We start from the raw sequence: 19,201 nt of genomic DNA on the forward strand, positions 1-19,201 counted from the left end.
AGCACAGTTGCACAGCTGTTGCAAATGTAGTGGAGAGTATGAGGGAAAACAATAAGAAATATGCACGGTCATGAATTTCAAAGACGTACTCAATACCAAATTGCCATGACTGATATACGTGATCTCTGCAAAGAGATCTGCACACAGCTTACTACACAAAGAAACGTTGAGCTAATGCTGTATGCTATGTCTGAACATTATGATGATTAAACTAACAGCTAATGTCAAACACATATGTCACAAAATAAAGGCTCTTTTCAATTACTACAGTACTATATCATATAGTTTTATCACAACTTCTAACTATGAATAAAACTGTTGACTGTAATGTAAATTTTACCACATCCAGAAGTTGCTATATACTATAACTTTTTAAGCTCTTCAGCAGATGTTTAAGTGTTCTCTGATCTGGGAAAGTGCTAAACTAGATCAATAATTTTACCTAGGATCAATCATCACAGTCTGATGGCAAATCCATTTAAACCCCAAATCTCTAGTGTGTGTGCGAGTATGACGTCATTTTGTTCAGTTTGTAATCTGGAATATACAGCAGCCTTTGTCCTTATTATTATTATTATTTTATTATTATTTTATTATTATTATTATTTTTATTATTATTATTATTTATTTTTTTTTTTTTGCTCTATAACAGTCCTCCAATTCGACTGGTTGGTATTTATAGTGTGGGGTTCCGGGTTGCATCTGCCTCCTTAGGAGTCCATCACTTTTCTTACTATGTGCGCCGTTTCTAGGATCACACTCTTCTGCATGAGTCCTGGAGCTACTTCAGTGTCTAGTTTTTCTAGATTCCTTTTCAGAGATCTTGGGATTGTGCCTAGTGCTTCTATGATTATGGGTACGATTTCCACTGGCATATCCCATATCCTTCTTATTTCTATTTTCAGATCTTGATACTTATCATTTTTTCCCTCTCTTTCTCTTCAACTCTGGTGTCCCATGGTATTGCGACATCAATGAGTGATACTTTCTTCTTGACTTTGTTTGGTCTATTTGCACGTATCACCCTATCCGTTCTGATACCATAGTCCCAGAGGATCTTTGCCTGATTGTTTTCTATCACTCCCTCAGGTTGGTGCTCGTACCACTTATTACTGCAAGGTAGCTGATGTTTCTTGCACAGGCTCCAGTGGAGGGCTTTTGCCACTGAATCCCGCCTCTTTTTGTACTGGTTCTGTGCAAGTGCCGGGCATTCGCTTGCTATGTGGTTTATGGTTTCATTTTTCGTATTGCACTTCCTACATATGGGAGAGATGTTATTTCCGTCTATCGTTCTTTGAACATATCTGGTTCTTAGGGCCTGGTCTTGTGCCGCTGTTATCATTCCTTCAGTTTCCTTCTTTAGCTCTCCCCTCTGTAGCCATTGCCATGTGTCATCGCTGGCTAGTTCTTTAGTCTGTCTCATGTATTGTCTGTGCATTGGTTTGTTGTGCCAGTCCTCTGTTCTGTCTGTCATTCTCCTGTCTGTATATTTCTGGGTCTTCATTTACTTTTATTAGTCCTTCTTCCCATGCACTCTTTAGCCACTCGTCTTCACTGGTATTATTATTATTATTATTATTATTATTATTATTATTATTATTATTATTATTATTATTATTATTATTATTATTATTATTATTATTATTATTATTATTATTATTATTATTATTATTATTATTATTATTATTATTCCCTGGGACGTTTTTGAATAAGACATTTTCTCCATGACTGGAGACCAGTGTCAACATTGGTGTCAACATATCACTCTACATTTTACTATGGAACACCAATATTAAAGTTAACCTACATCATGTAGCGAGGAAAGCTGTGTCAAATGAAACAAATGACTTACAATAATACAGAAATTGACAGACACAGTGAACGAACATGTGTGATTTTGATGCCAAGTTAAATGCGGAGAATTATAATATATATATATATATATATATATATATATATATATATATATAGATATATTATATAATATATATCAACAGGAAGAAGGGAGGCGGCTAGGTGACCCAAAACTTAAAAGAGCGTGATTCTAACTGTAAATTAAGGGCTGATGCTTTAAAGTGGAAAGAACGGTAAAAGTTGAAACCTTTCAGGTATGATTCTATTCACATCATCCACGTTTAAAGACTATAGAAGAAAATGACATACAAATAACCAAAAGTACAACGTGGGCGTAGATGTCTTCCTTAAAAACCGAAATGCGGATGGGCACTTGCTGTATTCTTTATGTCATTAACAGTTCACCATTAAAAAAATGATGCACGACTAATAATTAACACAGGCACATGAATGTGCACCCAATGTTAAGCAGCCACATGAGACCAATGCTGTTCACAACCATCAATAAGTATTAAACGTATATGGAGCATTCATGGGTGAACTTAGAAAACATTTCTCATCACACGGGTCAAATGATTTGGCAGCGAGCACCTCCATGGTAGTACATCAGTTTCCTGTCTCTAGCTTGCTAATGAAATGCAGCAGGGGGCCCTGTGGTTAGCATCTAACTGTACCGTCATAACAATATTGCACAATATCCCTACACGTTTTCTGACTTGTACCCAAAAATATTTTTGGCCATTACTTTTCTCTCATGATAAATACATGTGTGCATATATAATACTAAAGCATTATGTCATTTAGAGAATTTTGCAACAGCATCCTTTGCCCTTTCATACTTTCACGTTATTTTCCGACATGGAAGGCACTATAACCACCATACAAAGCCCCTACCTCTTAGAATGGGATTAGTATATTGGCAGTTGCAACAATTATAATTCTATATATATATATAAATATATATATATATATATATATATATATATATATATATATATATATATATATATTATATATAACAGCTTTTCAGATGGCTCATACATTCTGAATCGTTTCTGCTTATTTTTGTAATAAGGGGTCTATGGATCTTTAAATATATTAGAATAAATATTTTCTTAAGTTTGAAATTAAAGTTAATAGAATGAGTTAAAGAAATTAACAAAATAGAAAAGTCCTTTTTTTCTTAGTAATGATGTGTTTCTTTTACAACCTATACCCATTATACATTCTGTGATATAACAGTAAATAAAGAGGAAACAAAATAATATCTATTAAAATCCAATTATTTTCTTCGCTTTACTGGGCACAAAACTCTATCTCTGACCATTTCTATAAACTTGATTTCGTCTGATCACTTGATTAGTGGGTTTCAAAATAAAAAGGATGTACGTACACCCATATAGTTTAAAACGGAAATGTATTTGGCTATGGTTTACTGTAAATTATTAATCTAAAGTTCAAGAAGGCAGGGAAAATTACCACACTCTCAACTGCTTAAACTAAATACTATTGGGATATTATATGGTGATCTTTATAAAACTAATTATCTCCCTGAAAGAAACAGTAGCATATAGTTCGTAACAGCTACTTAGGTAACATGCTATACCTAGCATAATTAATGTAGCCAGTCCCTTCTAAATTAATTATGAGAATAAAAGAAAACTGAAAGAAGAAGAGTGAATACCGAGTTCTTTGCCATATAATTGCCAACAAAAGAATCTGAGCCCTCGAGATGATTAAGGAAGAAAATGGGCGCCAGGGGCATGCTTGAAGCACTCGGAAGTTCAGAGCACAGAAAGTAAAGAGTATAGACGTATTGCAATTAGAGTGATGTTATGTGATTAGCCAAATTTGAATACAGTCAGTACCAACTAACTGTCATGGCAGCGCACGATACATTAAGCTAAAAGATTCAGTCATAGTTGTCCTTTTCGTTCTCAGCTGATGCCAAAATCCGTACATTGCCTATATGTAGTAATTAGCATAAAAAAAGTTATTCACTGGACAGTCACTACTATCAATTTTATGAAATAACAAAAACCGTTGCTTTTCTTATAAAAGTTGAACATGCTGGTAAGCATGATGACTACTGAGGTCTCCTAATTCAAAAAAGGGTTATGGGAAATACTGTCTCATAATCTACAGAATTTATAAAAATCATTTGCATACAATCTATCCAAGTTGAATCTGAATCACATGGAATACGTAGGTTAAGTGACAAAAGTGGCTTTTAGAAGAAATCACAAATCACATACTTTACTGGTACATGAAAGTTTAATTTGAACGATTCTGTGAGTAATGCATTTTCGTTAACTAATTTGGAATTGCGAAATTAAGAAACAAATCTTTAAATATGTCATATTATCATACAACACATAAGGACAAAGGCCATATGTTTTGCTGAATGTCATGAAACCTGAAAAAATTAAATTTCTATTTGAAACCACCCAAATGGTGATAGAAGGAGATAACATGGACCCTACAAATTCTAAGATTTTAGTAACCTAAGTGTAGATACCCAAGATAGCTAGACAGCGTGTTAATAACAAAACTGAGTTAAATTTCATGATCGTAATCTGATGTCTTGAAACATAGGCAAGAGTACTCGTGAAAAACATAGGAGACGAAGTTAAGACTAATTTCTTAGAAATGAAAAAAAATTTGAAAAATATGTTTGCATACTAAACATGCTCTATAAAACATCCATCGTGACATTAAAATTGATAATTTTCCTCCTAAGTGGACTTGAAAATTAGTATATATAAGTCATAAAATTGGACAAAATCAAATTTATGATATAAAATTTCCTCTAGCTCTTACGTAATGCCTCTACTCTCGAAAAAGGCCATATAGCGCCAAGTACAAACTAAAAAGGAATTGATACAAGATGCGTAATTATAGCAATATAGCATTCTCAAGTCTGTTCATCCCTAATAATATTATTTTTCCCTATCCTCACTAAAAGTGAACATTGTAATAAACTGATATGAACGTAAAGGTTCTCTTATTATAATAAAAATAATGCACAAATATAGAGTTAACAGACAGCGAAAAAGTACCTTTGAAATGACATTAAAAATCACATTTACGAGAATCTTTAAAATTGAATTGAGCTTTATGAAAATAACTTAGTCTTTAGTTTTCTATTTACTTTGATTTTCCTAGTCCTCATCTGAAAATAACAAGTGGTCAGAGAAGAAAATAGTAAAAATATTAAACTTTCATGATACCAAGGTGGACTTCTTTACTTCTTCTAGATGAATTATTTCCATATAACATTCAAATCAGGTCCTTTCTTGTGCCATACACAATACTTACCTCAAAAAAACAATAAAAAATATTAATCAATCTAATTGTCCCTAGGCTACAAAAGCAAGCATTAGACAAGGAGGCCAGGTTCTACCAGGTGGGAATGATTAAATATAGGCAATCATTAAAAAAATAAAAAAAAGTTTAAGACATTCTATGCAAGTGAAGGAAGTGGCGGAGGCTTGAAAAGGTGAGGAGGTCATAGGCAAGGTTATAGGAAAGATGGTGAAGGTGCTTCAAAGGGCTGGTTTTGAGGCCACCTAGGATGGGGCTAAGTGAGGGAACACGTGGCATAATATCACTGATTCGGACATGGTGTGGTCGTCTACCTGTGAGCCTACACTGCACAATATCAGCAGCTCCAACATGCAAAGTGAGAGTGAGACTACATGTGCGGGTACCGTGCGCTCACAGAAGGTGCTGCTGCTGCTGCTGCTGCTGATGCTGCTGTATGTGGGCTAGTGCTGCTGAGGGTGGCAAGGTGTAGTCCTAGAGTCTCTAACGTCACCTTCTAGCCTATTCTGTCATACATACTCCATTCTAAGCATGCTCCATTCACTTCTGACACTTGTAAGGAATAGTTATCTGAGTAGTATTCTTTACAAACATTCCTTTCATACTTATGTTTTTTTACTATTTTTAACAAATTTTGAACCATTTTCTGTAATGGCATAATTCTTTTTGCATTTCAAGTCTTTGATGAAAGTCAGTATAGTATTTCACTTTGTCAAGCTACTGTATATATATCATATTATACCTGATATAGTATCAACATTTCCTAAATTTTTAAACTAATTTCCTTCAATAAAAATAAAATAGGAAATGGGATATGTAGGTGTTGCAAATGAACACATGCTCCTAACAGTGGGGAATTTTTCCTTTTCTTTTTCAGACTTCATACAATCATACTGATTTACCAAGATCTATAGATATGCTTACATATAAAACAAAATATTACTCCTAAATCAAATAGTGAGAACTCTCACTGCCTACTGTAATATCAGGTGAGAAAACCATCTGTTTGTGTTGAGTAGAGTACAGACAATTGATTTTGTCATGAATAGTCATGACCACCCAACAGCGAGCCCTAATGTGCCCAACGCTAACCTAGACACGCATGCTGCCACCCACGCAGCCTACAGTGCACAACTTAACAAAAGAACCAAAAAAAGAAAAAGTCTTGCTTTTACTGCAAGGTGTTGTACAAAGTATATTCAAACAAAATGTAAATTACTACAGCACAGTGACAAATGTTGTTAGTACAATCATGGTGACTACTATGATAGCCAAAATAAAGAAAGGGAAAACTAAAGTGGTAAAGGGCTAGTAAGTTTCTCCTTGTTGTTGGTTTCCCGCAAATTTTGGTGCTGAGTTTATTTGGCCATGGTGATCACACAAAATACATTTCTTCCTACAGCATTAGTGATCACATTAAGGTAACATATCCAGCACAGTTACACACCAATGCAGAAAGTGGCATTCATCTCACAAAATACTGTATCTAGACCTTAGGGCAGTCATTAAAATGTTGAGTGACATAAAAAGACTCACTCACACAAAAAAATCGTGCAAAGAAAAATCATGTAGCCCTTGAAAAAAACTGGGATTTTGCACACAAAGAATGGTCTGGCTTATACAGTATTTTGTAGCAATGGCAGCAATAGCTTTTGAGGAACGGAGATCACAGTGACAAAAGTTTGGACAGAAGAAAATAGCCAATTTTGCCGCTGGTTCATTTTCGAGTGCCAGTAAAAAGTAACTTAGATTGGTTACCTGAACAAGAGCATTATGCCCTCTGTAAATTTTCTAAAGTTGTTGTGGCGTGTTATAGCAGAGGTAGGATCCAAATCTATATTACCAAAGACCTGGGTGACGAAGGGAAACAAAAGACGAGAAACTTAGGATTACTCAAAATTCCAACTCGATATCTAATCTAGGGGCTTCTGGGGCACACCGAAGACTTTGAGGATATCAACATGAGGTATTAAAGGTTATGAGATGAGATGATAAAAGAAAGGTTATAAGGTCATGAAAAGGCAAAGAAAGGTCAAGTTTAGGGTGGGGCAAAGGGTTGTCCTCTCACCAGGGCTCTCAGGGGGGACAAGTGACCAGTCGCTAGGGTCATATCAGGGTCAAAATTCAGGGACATGGGACAAAAAACTCTGCACAGGTCAATGTACTTCATGGGATAAAGACGATCCCTTGACCAAAAAGTGGGCAAGCACCACAGACACTATCTAGTCTAGGTTAGCTAGTCTATGCTAGTTATATCACATATCTATTGTTACGTTACCTTCTACATGAAAACTATGACTACACGGCATCACTATCTAGAATACTAGACAGGTCACCATACAGCTAAACATTACATGTCTGTTCAGGGATAAAACTAGACTTTAACTGTTCCGGGATGCTGGATCCTCACTTTGAGGTTACCACGAGCTTAGAAGGGGCTGCGAATTTGGCCTTTGTATCATTCTCGGAAGGTTAAAAATCTTGGCGCTGAACAGACATCAGTCTCAGTGTTCAGGCCTAGAAATGGGAATATCATAAATACTGGATCGGTCTCGGGTAGCAATTGGCCGAGCCTGGATGGTGGGGGTTGCAAACTCACCGAAATAAGAGCAAGAGACCGGCGAAGAAAGACTGAAAGTTGTTATGTCGATTTAGGTCAGTGTCGGGATCAAATTTCATGTTGCCAAAAACCTGGGTGTGAAGTATGGGAGAAAAAAAGATGGGAGAGTGCTGTAAAGTCGGGTAGGTGGACATGTCAGCGTGCGAGACCGGTCTTTAGAGCGGAACTCACACCACCAAATGGCGGGTAGGGAGCCACGTTTTCTGCTCTTCTTCCGTGGCCCCGAACCGCAGCCAAAATTCGCTCAAATTCCCATGGTAAGAGGCCAGAACAGAACTTGGAGAGTCAATACACACTATTGTCAGAGATAAGTATATGATTGACTTTTGATAATCCCATTATCATACAATACTTGCAAATTACGAAAAAATAAATAAAAAGAAACTTAATTTTTGTAGAGATTGAGGCCTCTTAACCTGGGTTTAAGTTATCTTTACAGAATAAAAGTGACACATAACACATTGGGATAACAATCTGGGCTTGTTTCAAAACTAATGGATGGAAATTCACATGATGTAGACAGAGTAACTGCTGGAGTCTTTGGGGGGGAGGGGGACGGGGGAAGCTTTTAACAAATGAATAGACAGTATTACCCAGATGGGGGGTTGGGTATGGAACCCTACAAAGTTACAGACGCAAGAAACAGAACAGTAAGCCCCTGGTGAGTAGACCAGTCAGTATCAATTTAGGAAATTACATTTACTTATCATTTCATGGAATCTGATGTATTTATAATTTCCAAATAAAAAAATGTTAATGTAAAAGGAAAGAAATTAATAAGTATATGAACCAGATATTGCAACATGAATATAAAACAGTATTTGAAATATTGATGTATCTCATGTAGTCATTTATTTCATAAATATATTGGCCCTTATTTCAGCGCACCAGTTTCATTGGATTTACAGCCTCCATAAACCTTACCTGCATGCCAATAATAGCAAAAATGAAGAACAACATTGCAATAAGAAGACAAACATATGGCAGTGCCTGTAAAATGGAAACAAATGGTTACATCTCATAACATCAGGAACGAAAAACAATTTATACTAAAACATACTTTTTTTTAACTTGAAAGGTTGATTAGGTTTTCAGATAGTTTAGAAAACTACGAACTATCACACTATGAGTTGATAGCAATACAGTTAGCCTCTCTAGATTGTTATTAATAATTATATTCTTAATCAATAAATTATCCTCAAAACAACCATATTCGATTAGAGTTTCAATAACAGGTAATAATTCAAAACCTTAAAATATTAAATTTTCTCTTTGTATGTTGAGCACTTTAATAACAGTATTGTAGTCCTTTGGATAGTCTATTTCTAAGGATTTTTATCCAAATATATTTGTAAACCATATGGGTATAGTATATATATGTAGTAATCACATCTGATGTTTATATTCTCAGTATCGAATAAGGTACTGTCTCAAATAACAATGTATAGTAACATTGGTATACTGAATTAGGGAGTAATTTGTCCACATTCTTATGAGATAGGGTGCTAAAAAAAGAAGATAATTATATATGTACAAGCAAGATCACTATCATTTGACATACATCCTATATGATAAAAAGATCTATCGACCGTGGAGGAATGACTGATATAAATGAAATCACTTGCCATCTTTGCTTGCAACAGAACCATTTCTTACAGGTTTCGTTTTTTTCATTTTGCCTTCATCTTAGTTTGAAGCTGCATCTCTTCGCCACTACAGGGTAGTTATTGGGCACTAATGGACGTTTGTAGCTTCATGGTTAGTTTACCCATTGGATGTATATTTCCCTTAAGTCCAAAATTCCTAAGCATCATGCTTCAAAGTTCAAGGGAAAGCCTTGGAACTTTCTCCGTCCCTAGGGTTTTTTTTCATGCTAGTCAGTTATGTTTTCATTCTTAAGCTGAATTGGTTTTCTCAAATATTGAGTCAAGTATTCCTGCAGTCCTAAGATGCCACAAATTGGCAAATATTAATCAAACGAAATTTTTTAAAAGGAAATGAAAGTAGTGGCATAAATTCTTCAAGAGCAACTCAAGTATGATCAGTGACTCTTATGTAATAGTTGTTTTCAGCTCTATGATACGGAGTACACCATTATCCGTTCGTAACCTTACATTGTTCCTACAGAAAACTGTTGACAGGAATGTTGAAAAGAATGGGTTTCTGACCATTTTTAATAGAATTTCGCACTGTGAAAAATCAAGAGTTCAAAGGTGTATCAGTCATCATTGTGCCACAGATTACTTACGAGTAACAAACAGGAGGGAAGAAATAGAGGGGATTATACAGAATTAACACAAAGTCTACAGAGAAAAACGTAGCCTTACCTTAAATGACTGCACAAATGTCCATAACAAAATACGAATTGTATCACCCTGACGCAGAAGTTTTATAAGTCTTGCTGCTCTGAATAACCTTAAGAATCCTACATTGATGAAGTTTTCCTGTAACGGGGACATCAAAAGAGTTACATACCAATAAGCTAAAATCTTAAGTTCCAATAATTTCTTGTTCACCATATAAAGAAAGATATGCAGTGCAAACTCTCAACCTTGAATTTTTAATTTTATTTGAAATAAAATGACTAAAAATATGAATAGCAATCAAATACGGCCCAAGTGTTTAAACCCTTGGGAATTCCGTTCTTTTCTATTCCACAAATCTGTTATTCCTGTTACTATGGTATACTTTAATGTCATATGGAATATGGTTCCGGGTGTTATTCCTTTTTGTTTAGTTTGAAAATTAATAACAATACTTGAAAGAATTTTAGCAAAAATAAAAATCGGATTCTCTTAATGGTAGATTTTGAAATATAATGCAAAAACGTTAAACCATACAGAAATACACGAGCATATACCTGTGCGCACTGGAAAGTACAAAAATGTCTAGATAATTATGCAGCCGAATACAATGGGTAAATGATATATACATTTTTGAGATTAACTATTGGAAGCAACCGGCCTTCGTCACTAGCAATAAACCGACAATTACTTGAAAGATAAGCCATAATTGTGGCTTAAAAATTCATAATCCTTGTTCAGATCACTAATTGTGGTAAAGAGCTTGCTCATTTACATGTTTATTTAAGCCTTTGGTGCGCAAACTGGTTTCTCATGTTGATTACATACGTGTAATTCGGATGCTCGAATTGTAAAGACTAGACAATGATTTTGGGACTGATTGGCTTCCAGATTATTGTTTCGATTTCTTTGTCTTGACAGCACGAGTTTCAGTGCTTAAGGGGAGAGTCACCAACATTTCCAGTCAATCTTCAGTAATCTACCATTTTTCTCAAGGAAGTTGATCTTGTATTTCAACCATGAGGCCACAGATCTTCACACTTCAACTGTTGAACTGGGTTGGAGATTTTTAAAAATTTCTTTTGCCACTTTCTGGCATGGGAACTTCTACTAGGGGGTAATTTTTGGATTTGCAAATTCCATGTCCGCACCACCCCTCCCAAAAGTTTTTACCTACAATCTGCCCTTACATTCAAGTCAAAAGAGTTCCATTTTTTGTCTGGCGTCCAACACTACCAATGAATTCTCTTTGCTGTTAAGGATCAAATGGGAGTACACGATCTAAGAGGATAAGTCTGGCTTAGAAACTCTCTTGCCTTTTTTTTATGTGGTAGCTCTTCCTTGCTTGATTAAGAAACCTCATCATGGACGTCTCATCTTTGCAGCTTTGCCACTTTTCTTTTTTCAATCAAATTTCTGAAAACTTTTTCATACAAGCAATCTGCATCATATGTAAGAGGTGTCACCTTTCACTTGGAAAGAGTGTATTTGAGGAAAGGAACCAGCAGAAGCAGTCTCCTATCTGTCATGACTGACTAGACCCTCACTTGCTCCTTGGGGCAAATAAGAGTGTTCCCTTATAAGGGAAATATTGTCTTGCTTACTTTAAACCTTAAATCCTACTATGAACCTTGTTTTCACACCTCTCTTTTTCTATGAAGCACCCTCCCATCTCATTGCAGAACCCAGTTACTTGCTAGTCCTCTTTAGCTTAGCTACTAGCTTGCAGGTTTTCACTAAGGATTGTGTTAAATTTGTCAAATGACTGTACAAAGGATATATGCAACATACTGAGGTTTACGATTGTATGGGTACAACTAATTCCTTGTGGTACTGTCAACTTCTACAAGACTTCATGGAGCTTCAAGGTCACACACTTTTGAGGAGTATAATTTTTGCAGGTAATCAACATAGCAATATCTCTTTAGCCTTCCTTATCAGAGATTCAGTTCTTCATGTCCATTTCAGTATTCCCAGAGCAGTCCAACGCATTTGGATAAACTTGTTTCTGATGATGGCAAGTTGAGTCAGGAAAAAATTCTTGTACCCTCCTTCACCAACGATTGTTTTGCCTTTGAATCCTGAAATCCAGGGATAGGAGTTTTTTTTTGGGGGGTGGTGTTGAGTATGCATCTCTAATCTTCAGTTCATCAGGACAAGGAATGTTATCTTTTCTTACAGGAACTGACATGCTCGTCTGTGGGTAACTGGCTTTCTGTGAGGCATTCAACAAGAGCAAGTTATCAACATTTAAGGATGAACCAATACCTGAAGGTCTGTATCCTACAACTGGAAGGAATAACTCTAAGCCCTCCCTCAAGCTCAATCCAGATAGCTCTTTCTGTTTAACACTTTTCTCATGGTCATGGGGGGCACCAGGTCTGATGCTAGTTTGTACAGCTTTCCTCAGGAGGTATAAAGGCACAGTATGATTTGGGTGAAGGGGGGTGGGCGTCGCCAATTTGGATCCTTTTTTTACAGTTGCCTCAGCAACTGGGTTGGGTTTCAGTTCTGCTCTGCACCCTCTTGTCTCTTCAGGTCCTTTTCACCTTCCCCGAGCATCACATGCTCAACATGTACATCACTTAAGCTACTGTTCAGTCCATGCTAATGCAATGGGTTAGCAAAGAGCAAATAATTAGAATCTATTAATAAAAATCACAAATTTTCCATTTACTCAATTAAATTAACCTCTTCTCTCCACAAAATTTTCAGCTGGATTACACTACACCAAGTGATCATTAACTAATTTGGACTTAAAGGAACGTTGCACATGAACTGTAATAAAAACTCAAAAGCGTTTTCAAGGGCATTTACTTTAGTTCCACACAAAAATAGGGAAAACGAAAATATTCAGTGTTGGCAGAGCAGAAGCAAGAGCAGCAGTAAACGGCGAGATGGCAGAAGTAGGTTTTGATTTACTAAAGCCTACCTTAGCAAAGTGTCCAAGTTTATTGAATTTCCAACATGTAATTTCCTTTGCAGGGCACTTCTGGCTAGTATGACACTTGCTTCCATAAAAGAAACATTCCTATTAGACAGACAGCCAATGCAACCAAATCATCATTTGCAGCATCGAACGTCTCACATTTCTTTGTAACATGGGTATGATAATCACATTCTGGCAGAGATTTAACGGCGGCTGCTGGAGTGCATTCGTCGGACGTCTATATGACTGCGAGTACTTGAAGACAAGTTCCAGTACTCTAGGTTGATCAGCAGCAGCAGATAACGTGAGCGTTTTAATATTAAGCAATCTCGTTCGAATATATTGACAGGAAATTCCAGCAAGAAAAGCATCACGAATACTTCCATCTCTATGTACCTCTGAGGAAACGCCCTTGAAACTGAAGTCGACGTCAAGTTTACGTAGAGTACGTAAATACTCATCAGTGGTTTCTCTCGAAATCTGCCGACGTGTGGCAAGACGATGTCGAGAAACAACTTTGTTGGCAGGCTACAGAAAAACGTTTTCGGTTTTGCGTTGGCGGAATCATAAGTAGCGCAATCAGATATAAAACCAAAGTTCTCGGTTGATAATGCATTTACAAGCATACCAAGATGAGCGTCGTTAGTTCTTTCGGAAGTATTTTTGGATCATGAAAAGATACTGAGCAAGGTGTACTTGGAATGCCAAAAGTAAATATAGACAGCACAAACTAGAGAAAAGAAACCCATTTGCTAACGACGAACACATAATGTCAGTAAACCTCCAGACGGATTCAGGCCCGTACCAGAGTTTTTCATTGCATATATAGGTATATACAAGATGAAATACTTGAAAATATGGACTTCCAGAAATGGGGGGGCTGGTTGCTCAACTCCCCACCCCCGACACCCCACTCAGTACAGGCCTGGGGTTATTATGATTAATACCAATTTACCACATGAACCAATCTGCCAACCCACCTGATTCATTTTCCCTTTTTCATATGGAAAGACGTGTCTGGGAATTGCAGACGCTGCATAAATACCTTATCTTAAAGCAATGGGTTTGTGCTAAACATTTACTTTTGTTTAGAAAAATCATATCTGTTACAGTTACACAAGATTATAGTATCTCACAATCCCCTCCTGTGTTATAGTAAACAAAAAGGCCTTCAGATAATAATACATGTCCATAATTATATAAATCACAAGCAAATTTATAAAGGTGGTTTACAAAACAAATTCAGTAAAACCTTTTAAACTCGCAGTTTATAGCTAAGAACTATCGGCATTAAAACAGGTATGTTATAATTTTAACAAAATCACAAGTTGAGATTTACTATTTCACAGTAACACCCAGCCGATGATACTTACGTTTGCACTGCTCATGATTGCTGTGATTCAAGAAAGATAATAGTATCACTGCCACGCAGCAGTCTAAGCAGAATACACTATATGGTATAATGATTGGAATAGGAATTTTACAACACCCCTCCATATGTTCCATTCATATAAGTACACAGGAATAACAGGAAAGCAGAATGAACAAAATACTTAAAAATTTTGGATATCAAAAATATTAAAAATCATTCTCGCAAAAAACTTATTTCTTATATACGACAATGCACAAAAAAGTAAATTAACAATTCTACTTGTATTTTCAATAATATACTGCCAACAACTATTACATTTACGATCTAAGAGCTGTTATGCTTTTGTATACAAATCGCCAAGCACTGCAGTTCAAGGTCAACAAAAGCAGCACCAAATTAAACTTATGAAAGCTTTTGCATAATAATATCTAAAGTTTCAGCCATAGAAATTGCACAAGATATATATAGATATATATATATACACACATATATGTAATACATAACTATTAATATATATATATATATTATATTTATAATTATAATATATATATATAATATATATAGAATCTAATACATACATACATACATGTCTATATATATATATTATTTGATTTCATATGTATAATAATTATTTATGTTAATATATATAACGTATTACATTTCTAATGCAAATTCTCAATGATATTGGGCTTTTCATAAATACATGGTCTATACTCTGTATACATTACTGGAGGGAATAAATCTGTCAACAAGGGAATTAGACTGACACTTGGACAGGAGGCATCAAATCCCAAAGCTCCTACGGGTTGTACAGAGAGCTAAGAGTAAATGCTCAGAATATTTGATGAACTGGATTTGAAGGATACAGCTTTCAAGTCAGTATCTCAGAGCATTTCTTAATCAAAATAACACTCACAATGATGAGATGCCTCGAAAATATGAAAGTATGAATACACTAATTTGGTGTACACTTGAAATCCAGAGTTCCATAATTCAGAGAGTGAGCATTTAGCGAACTTTGATACCAAAACCCACAGGAACAAAATCTACAGCCCAGGATTATCAAAGGGACCTTTGAGGATCTAAATATATAAGGTCTGAGGATGAACTTTTGGTTCCAACACTTGATCATCAGCGACTTACTGTCCCCTCTCCATACATTCGCTGAGATGGAAAGAATTTATGTGATAAATGTGGTGTTACAAAATTTGTTCTGGAATGTTTATAAAATAAAAAAGAAACAAAAATCATGCAAAACTTGCTATAAAGCTACAAAACTCTGATCATAACAGTATAGGTTAACAGGCATCCCTTATGTGTTCATTAGCGTTAGTGAATGATGCATAAGTACAAAAACTATACAGTCAGTTATATTTGCTGTGATGTTACTTACAAACTCGTCCTCCCCGTAAAATCTCCGCTAAAGAGATAAGAATTTCTTTCAAATGTATTGTGTTTAAAAAAAACGAAAAACTCTTATGACTTCTAAAATACAAAATAAACAGAATGGGAGTTTCAAGTCCTGGCATACCCGTTTTCCGCATAAGATTAAGAAGCTTCCATGAACAAAGCACTGTCTCTCAATACCCACAGAAATGTTTCGAAACAGCTGACGTGGATCTGTACCTGTGAAGAGCAGCTAGTAATCTCGGACCCAGAACTCGTATCTAAGCCACTGCCACCTAGTACCTCTGGTCTTTTTCTGGTCATCTGATGCTACTGACAATTGAACTAAGGATAAGTGGAAACAAAATCTATCTAAAACACCTTCTAATTATCAGACAAGCAGAACAAAAAATACACAATATAAAAAGGTAGAAATACGCAAGTGGGCTCCTCCTAGATATTGGGGTCCTTATTATAACTGTAAACAAAACGTGGAGCAAGCACTTGAATCTATACCATATGTCTGTATGACAAATATTTTTCAAAATTTACAGAGTATATAAACAAAACAGTTGCTTACGATGCACTATCTTATATCACAGTTAATAAATTAGAAAGTCCCCAGAACGCTTATTATCTCAATGAAAGACAGGGACCAGGGATGTCATCAGGTTTGGTTTTTGAACAGCATAACACTTTTCCTGCTCATCATCTTTGAATATCAAAGTGTAAGTGTACAGGCAGTTTCCCTTGTTATCTTATAGGAAATTATCACCTATTTTAAAAAAGGCTGATTCCTTTTGCTCCTCCTCATGGAACACCACAAGCCTGTTATTGGTTGCAATCAATTTATTGCTATTTGTTACAGAGTAACAATATTACCCTTTTCATCATGAAGATAGTGCCAACTTGAATAGTGTTTCATTGACTAGGGGTCTTTCAGGGACGATTACGCCAGACCATTTTAGCATGATGTAATGCTGGTTATATAAGGTCTAAAATGTGTGGTAAGCACTACAATGTAGGCCTTATATAACCAGCATGATATCTTTGTAAAATGGTCTGGAGTGATAGTCCACTAAAGACATTCCAACTCCATTTGGTCTTAGCCAAATAAGGTATCTATTAATTACCCTTTATATTTGACGTCATTAAATTCATGAAACGTTTAAAAACATCATCAGCTTCTCTAGAACAGTGTATACGTACTTCTTTATTCAAAAGAACATTAATCAGTTTTGGAGAAAGTGGGAGACCCTATGCCGTAGCATGATTCCTGTTCCTTTACCCTATATACTATGAATTTTCCTTAAGATAATACTGCTGACTTCCCTTCGTTGTCTTTATTCATCTTTCAGCTGCTTCTTACACGTCTTTAGCATCAATATCAAACATTTTAAATTAACCGATGCCATAAGTAACCAAAAGGATAAAATTCATGTTCCTCAGGGGAAGAGCCAAAATGCTCGCTGCTTAAAAATTTCCTTTCCTTCTCTTCTCATTTAAAACAGGAAAGAAACTGTAATTCTTTTCGTCTGTTATACTGTGTTGATATTTGAACCTAGGTGTGGTAGCAAGCCAGTAAGTCTTGTATAATGGGTACCATATAACAAAAAGGATGAGCCATTACTGCAACCTGAGGCAACCTCGTGCAACTGGAGACATTTGCCCACTACAGTATTAATAAATATAAGACTTTTCCTCACATATCCACCCCAGTATCAACAATGGAGTGAACAGTTACAAAGGAAGTAGCAGAACGAATATATAAGAAGCAGCACCTACTGGAAATAAACAAATGGACAAACTGGAAAAAAACCAATGGACAAACTCAAAGGGATAAAAAAAACTAATTTTTGAAAGATATTTTACCCTAACATCAGAGGAAGCCTGAGGCTGTCTGGAATAGAGCGTCAATCCTAAACTTCTTTTACAAAAAGAGATCTATTACTGCCTTAAACCTAGGACTGAATTATTCCATATCAGCGTCCAGAGATTTATCATTTAGTTGACAATGTAGGAAGTTTTATCTTTGTTTTTGTCTATTAAACGTAATACAGTTGCATGTTTGCACCATTCATCAGAAACCTACTTTATTAAAATGCAAACAGAAACAAACTAATGTGATGCCACATTGGATTCTCATGACCTGACAAAGTAAATCTAGTGAGAAAAACTTGTAAACAACAGTTGAATCTTAAAACAAAGAAAAAGAAAACCATGCCCAGCAAACCAAGAAATGGAAGTGTTAAGCAGTAGTGAGTCAGCTGAAAACCACAAGAGAATGACCAGAGTCCCATTAAGCAGACTGATGGCAATGAATATTGGTGTGCAGATTTCTGACCACTTTTCACAGTTTTGTTTATCAGCTGCTTTGAAGCATATCCGTAAAGAATCAAGATAGTGTTTTTTCCTGAAGCTGAGTGAGTAACATGCCAATAATATGATACATAGCTACAATACTTGGTCCTGTTCATTACAATACAGGTTGACAATGAATCAAACAAATGCCATATGCTAAAAGTGGAAGTGGATTGTTCAAGGTCATGATGAAAAAATCCCACTCAAAACAAAATAAATCAGTAGTAAGAATACACCAAGTGGACAGCACAAAAAATGATGGCACTCCTCTTTAACCTTACAACTGTTGAAAAAGACTCGATATGCAGCCTAAGTCATGTTCCACTTACCCCGTTCTAGGAAAAAAGGATACCACGCAATAATTAGGAAGCACTGTACTACATAAAAATAAGGACTCTTATCCTATGAGAAAATGTTACAACTATGCAAAATAGGCTTAACTTTAAAGAAATACATACTACTTAAATTTAGTAACAAAAAGAAAAAAATACCTTTGGTCAAAGCACAGATAAGTAGCAAAGGGACACTTCATCACTCCTCTATAACATACAATTAATAATAAATGCTAATCAGTCAATGTTTCACTGAATATAGAGAGCAAATGGTAATTAAATTTGTGGTGAATATTTTATAATCACTAACCTTCATAATTCATGCTTTCTTTTTTCTCTTTGTAGATACTGTATATATACCTCATCCAAATGAGCAGATCTTATGAAAATTAGGAAGATAGTGCAAATATATCCATGGTACTAAGAGCATTATATGTAAAATAAAATACAGGATACAGAATACTGCTAAATGCTAAGGATTCTGTTCCTCTAGCCATTTTCCTTCTTGGGTTAAGGATTAGGAAATAAAAAAAAAATTCTCATGCCTCCCATGTATGAAAAACCACTTCCACAATTCAATGACTGAACTCAGAGTCATATTAGCCACTGTACAGACTCTTGCTCTGCTAATCCTGTCCCTAAAACTAATCTCTTTGCAGTCTTTCCTCATGTGTGTACACTTTTCTTAATGCATCTTTTATTCAGCATTTTCCTTAACAT

The 19,201-nt window shown here is 35.6% G+C and overlaps 1 protein-coding gene across 12 annotated transcripts in view; it reads right to left on the reverse strand.

Moving 5' to 3' along the window:
- The window catches only part of LOC135216890 (voltage-dependent calcium channel type A subunit alpha-1-like), a 638,668-nt gene that overhangs the window by 55,822 nt on the left and 563,645 nt on the right, over positions 1 to 19,201 (reverse strand). For 8 of the 12 annotated variants that reach the window (XM_064252414.1, XM_064252418.1, XM_064252416.1 and 5 more), the window contains 4 exons: positions 15,546 to 15,566; positions 10,126 to 10,242; positions 8,723 to 8,788; positions 7,778 to 7,869 (listed from right to left, as the gene is read on the reverse strand). In XM_064252414.1, the coding sequence (XP_064108484.1) occupies positions 7,778 to 7,869; positions 8,723 to 8,788; positions 10,126 to 10,242; positions 15,546 to 15,566 (296 nt within the window). Of the gene's footprint in view, positions 1 to 6,936; positions 7,029 to 7,777; positions 7,870 to 8,722; positions 8,789 to 10,125; positions 10,243 to 15,545; positions 15,567 to 19,201 lie in introns of all 12 variants that reach the window. The other 4 variants (XM_064252425.1, XM_064252423.1, XM_064252424.1 and 1 more) reach the window with 2 other exon arrangements.

The sequence above is a fragment of the Macrobrachium nipponense genome, chromosome 6 (genome assembly GCF_015104395.2).
Source record: "Macrobrachium nipponense isolate FS-2020 chromosome 6, ASM1510439v2, whole genome shotgun sequence".
NCBI lineage: Eukaryota > Metazoa > Arthropoda > Malacostraca > Decapoda > Palaemonidae > Macrobrachium > Macrobrachium nipponense.